The sequence below is a fragment of the Rhincodon typus genome, chromosome 29, assembly GCF_021869965.1.
Source record: "Rhincodon typus isolate 14 chromosome 29, sRhiTyp1.1, whole genome shotgun sequence".
Lineage (NCBI taxonomy): Eukaryota > Metazoa > Chordata > Chondrichthyes > Orectolobiformes > Rhincodontidae > Rhincodon > Rhincodon typus.
This window is the reverse complement of record NC_063360.1, coordinates 420,882-430,469: the sequence shown is the minus strand read 5'-3', so window position 1 is coordinate 430,469 and position 9,588 is coordinate 420,882. Positions and strand designations below refer to the sequence as shown.

The 9,588-nt window shown below is 39.9% G+C and overlaps 1 protein-coding gene across 1 annotated transcript in view; it reads right to left on the bottom strand.

Moving 5' to 3' along the window:
* Window positions 1–2,104: 2,104 nt before the first annotated feature.
* LOC109937437 (kinetochore protein NDC80 homolog) overlaps window positions 2,105–9,588 on the bottom strand; it is a 76,580-nt gene continuing 69,096 nt past the window's right edge. The window contains exons 10-14 of the mRNA XM_048613871.1: window positions 9,177–9,266; window positions 8,972–9,064; window positions 4,497–4,627; window positions 3,536–3,638; window positions 2,105–2,663 (exon numbers count right to left, since the gene is read on the bottom strand). Of these exons, the coding sequence (XP_048469828.1) occupies window positions 2,541–2,663; window positions 3,536–3,638; window positions 4,497–4,627; window positions 8,972–9,064; window positions 9,177–9,266 (540 nt within the window). The 3' untranslated portion in view covers window positions 2,105–2,540. The remainder of the gene's footprint in view (window positions 2,664–3,535; window positions 3,639–4,496; window positions 4,628–8,971; window positions 9,065–9,176; window positions 9,267–9,588) is intronic.

Below are 9,588 nucleotides of genomic sequence, written 5' to 3'. Positions count from 1 at the left end.
TATATGTCACCCCACTAACATCTGAACCTTCCTATCCAACAGCTCTGATCCATTTGGCAAATTATTTAAGTGTCAGGTCAAGCAACAGTGAAATCAGGCAAGTTAGGATATTATGGTGGAATGTTAACTTTACCCAACAGGCAAAATTCTGTTAATTCTTCATTCAATGTCATTCCATTCAACACCACCCAAACCTAAGTCTGACGCAGACTGCCCTCTGCAGTAAAAAAAAAATCCAGATTCACTACTCTGAGGAGGAATTTCTTATCAGTCTTAAATGGGCAACCTGTTATTCTGAAATAATGGCCTCTGCACTAGACTCTTCCACAAGGGGCAACAGCCTTTCCACTTGTACTATGTCAAGCCCCTAAGAATTTGACTATTTCAATAGAAACACCTCTCACTTCTAAATTCGAATGAATAGACCCATCCTACTCAACTTCTCCCTACACTATCAGCCTTGTGAACTTTCTCTTAACTGCCTTGAATGACAGTATTTTTCCTTCGATAAAGGGCCCAAAACTGTTCACAGTATTCTCGCTGTGTCTGACTAACATCTTCTATAGTTTTAGCAAAATTTTTTTAGGCCACTCCCTTCAAATTAAAGGCCAACATTGCATTTGTCTTCCTTATTACCTGCGGAACTTGGATGCTAGCTTATTATGAATTATGCACGAAGTCTTCCAAATCCCTGTGTTGTAGCTTTCTGTCGATTTTTTTTCCAATTAAATAACATTTAGCTCCTCTCTTCTTCCTGCTAAAGTACACAGCCTTTCAATTTTTCACACTATATTCCATCAGAAGAGTCTGTGCCCAATTTCTTTACCTGTCTACAGCTGTGTGCAGACTCTATCATCCTCTTTACTTGGTTTCTCAACTAATTGTATTACCTCCAAACTTGGCTGTAATAAATTCACTTTTCTCAGCCAGTTTTATATATTATAAGTAATAGTGGCCCCTGTACTAATTCCCTGTGGCATTCCACTAGTTATAGATTGCCATCCTGAAAATGCCTCCTTTTCCTAGCTCTCTCTTCTATTTGTTAGCCAGTCCTGCATACAGACTATACATAGGTTCCCCAACAACATGGGCTTTTCAGCAGCCTAAGGTGTGGTACCTTACTGAACACCTTCTGAAAATCCAAATACAGTATCTTATATAAGAGTTTGTGTACCAGTTCTCTGAATGAACAATTCACTCACTACCATTTTCCTATCTTCTCCGTATAACCCTGCAAGCCCTTTGTTGTTCCTATCAGTGATCCTCACTCCCTTGCAATCCCATTCTCAAAGACTGCTACCAGTGTCCAAACTAAGGTCTGTATGCTGCTTGCTGTTGTCATATCAGCACTGTCCTAACAACTGGTTATTGGATGGGTTGCTTTCTTCTAATCAGGAGTACTTTTGATTGTGGTCAGCTTTACCAATGATGCTCCTCCATTCAGGCAATATTGCTGGTGTTTATACCATTTAGTAGTTAACCAAAGAAATAATGTACATAATCAAAAAAACACACATGAATGATCATTTTACTAAAATATCTAAGAATGTTGAAGCTAAATAGATTATACCTGAAAAATTACTTCAAGCTGAAGACTGGTAGTGGGCATCTGTATAGTACAAGGTAAGTGTGGAACTTCTGCAGTTCTCAGATGGGTGGTAAAATACAACCTTGAATATATTTAGGAAACAATATGATGCTCCAAAAACATAATGCTGCAGAGACTTCAGGCCATCTCTGGAGGAGCGAACTGCAAGCCGAAAGAATGGCAAAATATAATGGACATATGAGCAGGCTGCTACTAAACCAAAGACCAATTCTTCCCTGATTTTCCCACCAATTATCCGCCCTCTCCCTTTGATGAAGTAGCTGCTGACCATTTTTTCCAAGAGGCTGCACTCTAATAAATACAATTCTGCATGGCTACTGCCAATAGATTGCTCAAATATAATTAATCCTCATTGAAGTTCAGAGATTGCAGGCAGCAATCAAGTCAATGTATTCCCTTCCAGGACTTGGGCCAGTACAAGTACCCAACACCTCTCCCACCCCAGTCTAATTTTATATAAAAAAAAAGAGCCTGAATCAAAGATCCTGGATTGGAGGCTGTTGATGTATGACTAAAGCAGTCTTTTAATTAAGATAGAATTTAAGAATTACATCATATTTGGATACTTAAGACTGGAACAACCACAGGATTAAGAATTATTTATATGCAATTTACATTAAGTATCTATAATTCTAGATCAATCACCTTCATTGGTCAAAGCTAGCTGGAATGGAATTCAGAAAAACCAAATCTAGGCTCCAAAATTCCTCCACAAGGATATATGAAGACTATGTTTGAAAATATGTTTGCTCTGACAATATTACAAATAAAGAACGGAATTCTGCTTGCAAGAGGTTATGTTAAGCCCAAGCTTCTCGCTGTCTCAAACAATATCAGTTGGAAGACAATATATTCCTGCAATGGTATAAAGTCATTCCTTAATACTAACTGTACATACAGAAACAAGATATATTATGCATCCTGTTGCAGCTCAGAGAGAGCTAACCATCTCTTCGCATGATTCGGCTATTGACTTCAGATCTGTTAAAAAGTTGTCTTTCAAGGATTCCTCATAGTCTTTCGTAGCTCCTTTTTGATAATCCACAAGGTAGTTCTGAACAAAGAAAGAAAATCACTTCAGTCCAGACCAAAATCAACACCAAGAGAAAACAAATGTAATTCAGTATCTAACCCCAGGTGAATAATGTATGGAATATAATGAAAATTTAGATATCTGTGCAATGGAAAGGGGAAATGCAGGAACCAAAGAAAATGAATCAAGTTTACCCTCCTCCTCAATTTTTAACAGGGTGATATTAATAGGAACACAATCACAACCCACCTCTGCCTTGCCATGACAGCCCAAAACAATTTGTATGCAGCAAGGGAAATTATATGCATAAAGGTGGAAATGGGCCCAAAGTCAAAGGTTAGTTAAAGGATTAGTTAAAGAAGCTGTACAGGGGCTGATAGACCACACAGTATTGTCAAATTTCTTTGGCCTATCAATAATTGGTTTTAAAAAAAAGATTTGCTGAACACTCTGTAGTGCAGGTCCCAGAAAGATCATCAATGAACAAGTCTCATAAATCCTGTTTCTAGAGTCCTTTAAGCAGACCCCAGACCTTCCGTAACGTGCAGCTGGGTATTATTCATAGTATTACTGAATTTTGATTAGAATGATAGCTACATAGTGCTTCTGGATGACTGGTGTCCAGGTCTACACCAACTTGAAAGAAAAATATGTATTTATTTTAAAAAAAGGAATCAGATTTGTGCTATGGGGTTACAAGGAAAAGGCAGGAGGCTAAGGTTGAGAAACATATCAGCTATGATCGAATGGCTGAGCAGACTTGATGAACCGAATAGCCTATTTCTGATCCTATAACTTACGGTCTAAATATACATTCCTGAAAGGTTCAAATTAGCGATACCTCAATTTGCACATCCCTCCTTATCATATAACTAAAGGTTAAAGATTCCTACCTCTAGATTTGTGACATGCTGGGTCATTGTATCCAAGCACAACTGTAATTTGTTAGTTATTTTTCTCTTAGATTCTGTAGTCTTTTGCTCCACTTCATCAAATCTGAGGAGGAAATAATTGTGCAAATACAACAAATTTTCTAAAAGTACTACTTTCTAACTGATAAATTGAAATAAAATGCATGCTTCAGTTGTGGCAGTAAAACAAAAGGCAGACAGCTCTTTTCCCCATACAGATGCAGGATATTTACATGGCATTTAAAAAAATTGCATGAAAGAATTTCACAGGAAGAATTTGATTCCTCAGACATGTAGTCTCTGAATGAGCTATCCTCAATTCCATTTAACCAACCTGATTATTCAGGATTACTGAATTTTGTTTTCATTTACATATCTTTCAGCTACCCAATTAAACCTCAGTTGGGGAGGAGGGGGTAGTTAACAGATAGATTTTAGCTTAATTAAGGACAACCAGAAGATTGGTAAAAGAAAATCATGTTCGACTTATTAAACTGAATTAAAAAGGGAATGCAGTGAATGTGCTTTTTAAAATTATTTAACTAATTTTTCTAAGCAGCCCTGTTCAGAGATGTTATTACATACTGCTGGAGCAGGTGGAACTCGAACCCAGCCTCCACTATCTCCACCTACCTCCCCATCCACAGTTAGGGACATTACCATGGTGATGCAAGGGGGGCTCACGAATGTACTCTACACCGATTTTAAGAAAGCACTTGACAAAAGTATCACATATTAGATTAACAAAATTGAGGCTTATGAAATAAAAGGGTCAGTATCCAATTGGATTAAAATCAGCTTAAGAACATTGAGCAATGTTGATCATTTTTTGTGGAAGTTTATTCTTATGGTATGATGTGCTGAAGTTAAATGTTTTGTTATTCGTGATTACAATCTAAAAGCAATATAGGAAAGATTCTAATTAGATTTTACTGCTACATACCGGTATTTAGCCATTTTCAACTGTCCAATTGCTTCATCTAATTCATCGTTTAAGTGTTTCTGTAACCGTTTCCTCTGATTTTCCAGTGATTCAAGCTCTTGGACTTGTTTTGTCGTTTTTCGATTATCTTCCTAAAAAGTAAATTTGAATGATTTGATGTTCCTAAAATTAAAAGCTAATTTTACATAACTAAATCTTGTACAACCTGTTAGTCTTTTGCAGCAGATTATTAATTTGCCAACATTCACCCTGGTGTACTGACCTCTACCATGCAGAGGCTGAATGCCAGCTCCTCCCCTTGACCATGAACTCCACCAAACATCAAGCTATTGTTTCTATCACTATCACTAACCTCCTCACATCTGGAACTCATTTCTTCCTAGCTTGGATCATCTTTTCCTCCCTTTCTCCACTCTCTTCCCACTTACATCCATGATTTTTTAAAAACCATCAGTTTCACAATGTTCCTTTTGCTAGCCTTTTCTCCACATGAACGTACAATCCCTCAACACAGCCGCCCCGCCATCAGGATCGTCTGACGGTTTTCTGCTTCTTCCTTGAAAGAAAAGTTGTGAGCCACCTGCCTGAGCTGGTCCTCACTTTGAACAATTCTCCTTTAACTCCTCTCAGTTTCTTCAGATTAAAGGTGTGGCTATGGGTAGCTGAACAGGTCCCTGTTATGCGTGTCATTTTGTGGGGTATACGAAACATTCTTGAACCAGTCCTACTCGGGTCCCTGCCCACAACTCTTTCTGCAGTACCTTGACAACATCATCTCCTCTTTCTTCCAGAACTGGGGAAAAAAATGTTAGAACATAGAACAGTACAGCACAGTACAGGCCCTTCGGTCCACGATGTTGTGCCGAACTTTTACCCTGAACCTAAGGTCTATCTAACCTCCACCGCTACCTTATACTATCATCCATATGCCTATCTAATAGCCGCTTAAATGCTCCTAATGAGGCCGACTCCACGACCCTCTCCGGCAATGCATTCCACACCCCTACCACTCTCTGAGTAAAGAACCTACCTCTGACGTCTCCCCAGTATCTACTTCCTTTCACTTTAAAACTATGTCCCCTCATAAAAGCTACCTCCACCCTAGGAAAAAGTCTCTGGCGTCTACTCTATCTATACCTCTGATCATTTTGTACACCTCTATCAAGTCACCTCTCATCCTTCGTCGTTCTAAAGAGAAAAGCCCTACCTCTCTCAACCTTTCCTCATAAGATGTTCTCTCAACCTTTCCTCATAAGATGTTCCCTCCATTCCAGGCAACATCCTGGTAAATCTCCTCTGCACCTTTTCCAACGCTTCCACATCTTTCCTGTAATGAGGTGACCAGAACTGGACACAATACTCCAGATGTGGCCGAACCAGGCTTTTGTATAGCTGGAGCATAACTTCATGGCTCTTGAACTCAATCCCTCTATTAATGAAAGCTAACACACCATACGCCTTCTTAACAATTCTATCCACCTGGGTGGCAGCTCTCAGGGAACTGTGAACATGAACCCCAAGGTCCCTCTGCTCCTCTACACTGCCAAGAATCTTTCCGTTAACCCTGTATTCTGCTTTCAAGTTTGTCTTTCCAAAATGAATCACCTCACACTTTTCAGGGTTAAACTCCATCTGCCACTTGTCAGCCCAGCTCTGCATTCTATCAATGTTCCTTTGTAACCTAGAACAGCCCTCCGCACTGTCCACAACATGACCCACCTTTGTATCGTCCGCGAACTTGCTAATCCACGCTTCCACTCCTTCATCCAAATCATTTACAAAAATCACAAATAAAAGAGGACCCAGAACAGATCCTTGTGGTACACCACTCGTAACTGAGCACCATGTTGAATATTTTCCATCCACTACCACCCTTAATCTTCTAAGGGTCAGCCAATTCTGAATCCAATCTGCCACATTTCCCCCTATCCCATGCCTCCTTACCTTCTGCATGAGCCTACCATGGGGAACCTTATCAAACACTTTACTTAAATCCATGTATACCACATCCACTGCTCCACCTTCATCCACGTGTTTGGTCACCTCTTCAAAGAATTTAATAAGGTTTGCGAGGCATGATCTACCCCTCACAAATCCATGCTGACTATCACAAATCAAACTGTGCCTTTCCAAGTGATCATAAATCCTGTCTCTTGGAGCCCTTTCCAATAATTTGCCCACCACTGACGTAAGACTAACTGGCCTGTAACTTCCAGGGTTATCCCTATTCCCTTTTTTGAACAAGGGAATGACGTTTGCCTCTTTCCAATCTTCCGGCACTATACCCGTGGACAGTGAGGATGAAAAGATCATCGCCAAAGGCCCTGCGATCTCGTCCCTCGCTTCCCATAGAATCCTTGGATAAATCCCATCAGGCCCAGGGGACTTTTATCTATCTTCATTTTCCTCAGAATTCCTAGCACATCTTCTTTACTAACATCAACCTCCTCTAGCCTACCTGCCTGTTTCACAACGTCCTCCTCTACAACTAGGTCCCTCTCAGTTGTGAATATTGAAGAAAAGTATTCATTAAGGACCTCTCCTATCTCTTTACGCTCTGTGCACAAATTCCCTTTACAACCCTTGATCGGCCGTACCCTTTCTCTGGTCATTCTCTTGTTCTGCACATACGTGTAAAAAGCCTTGGAGTTTTCTTTGATCCTATCTGCCAAGGTTTTCTCATGCCCGCTTATAGCTTTCCTAAGCCCTTTCTTCAGGTCCTTCCTGGCTAACTTGTATCCCTCTAGAGCCTTTTCCGTTCCTTTTTTCCTAACCCTTACATAAGCCTCCTTCTTCCTCTTAACCGGTTGTTCGACCTCTCTCGAGAACCATGGCTCCCTCACTCGACCGCATCTTCTCTGCCTGCTAGGGACAAACATATTGAGCACATGCAGTATGCATTCCTTAAACAATCTCCACATTTCTGTGGTGCTCTTCCCTGACAGCATCTGTTCCCAATTTATGTTACCCAGTTCTTGCCTAACTGAATTGTAATTACCCTTCCCCCAGTTATAAACTTTACCTTGCTGTATGTACCTATCCTTATCCATAACTATCGTGAAAGAAACAGAGTTATGATCGCTACCGCCAAAATGCTCTCCTACCAACAGGTCTAACATTTGGCCCGATTCATTGCCAAGCACCAAATCCAAAGTGGCCTCTCCTTGTGTTGGTCTATCTACATACGGTGTCAGGAATCCTTCCTGAATGCACTGGACAAAATCTACTCCATCTAAACTATTACAACTAAAACGTTTCCAATCAATATTTGGAAAGTTGAAGTCACCTATGACTACAATCCTGCGACTTCTGCACCTTTCCAGTATCTGCCTCCCAATCTGCTCCTCTACTTCTCTGTAACTATTAGGGGGTCTATAAAAAACCCCCAACAAAGTGACTGCTCCTTTCTTGTTCCTGACCTCAACCCAAACTGACTCTGTAGACGTATCATTCTCAAACTGCCTTTCAGTAGCTGCTATACTCGCCCTGACTAGCAATGCCACTCCCCCACCTCTTTTTCCACCCTCCCTATATCTTTTAAAGCATCTAAATCCCGGAACTTCCAACAACCATTCCTCTCCTTGAGTTACCCAAGTTTCTGTAATGGCCACAACATCGTAGTTCCAAGTGCCGACCCATGCTCTAAGTTCATCCGCTTTATTAAGTTTATTAAGATAACAAAACAAAGAATGCTGAAACATGATGAAACAGACAAAAATAAAAATTGCTGGAGAAACTCAGCAGGTCTGACAGCATCTGTGGACAGAAAGCAACTTAATGTTGAATCCAGTGATTCCCCGCACCCCACCTTCTCTCCCCTTCACTCTCTGCTATTGTCATCAGTATAAATACCACCATTTCCCAACTGCTTTCACTTCTGATGGAATGGACTTGAAGTGTTAACTTCTTTTTGCTCTGTCGATGCGGCCAGACCAGCTCTTTCTGGAAATTACAATCAAGCCAAAGTCCCATTTCAGATCCCCTACATTTGGCCACCATTGCTTGGAGAGTTTTCCAAAGTTCCAGGCTTAGGCATAAAACTATGGCAATATTTCTTCAATAAAGTAGAAATCTGGAAAAACTAACTTGGTTCCTCAATTTATTGAACATGCAATAAAGATTCAAAAGCCAAAACCTCTAAAACTGAACAATCTAATCTGCTCCATCCCAACGACCTTGAAAGTTATATGCCCCTTCAACTCTGGTTGCATGTATATCTATTTACATGCTCCAGTCTTGGCAGCTATGCATGTGGCCAAATATATATGAAGATTTAAGATACTCCTTAAAATTTCTCTCTTTGACCAGGCTTCAAGTCACCTGTCTCAATATATCCCTATGTGGTTCAATACGAAATTTTGTTTGATAATTTGACAATCATAAAACATTTTCCATGTTAAATAAATGCTCTGTAAATACAAGCAGTTATGTCAATTTGGCAGTTACACTGAAAAAGAAAAATCTGATGGTCTGACCTCCTTTTCTTGTTCAATTGCTTCATCCACTTTTCGAATTTGTTCTTTTAACATTTTCACATCATTTGCTTTGTCATCTATCATGGTCTGAACCTAAGAGACAGAATGGTTATGTTCAACAGATAATTATGGTTTTTATAAATCCAATACATGTTTTACACAGATTTGATTGCAACTCCATTTACAACACTGATTATTTCCATACCTGTTCTCTGGCCTCTTGCACACTAATTTTCTTGTGCTTCAGATGTTCAATGTCATCGTTTATTTGTTTCAGTAGATTCATGAGGGAAAGCTGTAAAAATTAAGAAGGGCATAGGTCACAAGAAAATTGGAAAGGACAGACTACAAACAGAATTCTACTGATCTAGAAGTTACAGATTAACTGTTTCTGGTTATAATGAACCTCCTCTGAATGGATCTGTTTAATGTACGGTGAAGCAGTGGGCAAGAGGATTTGGCATCAAAGCTGGCAATATTATATATTATTAACATGGCAGGTCTGTTGACATAATTGGAGAAAAGCATGGAAAATAGAAAATGAATTGGAAAGCTGTCACCAGCTTAGACTTGAATCAGAGATAGTAGGAACTGCAGATGCTGGAGAATCCGAGACA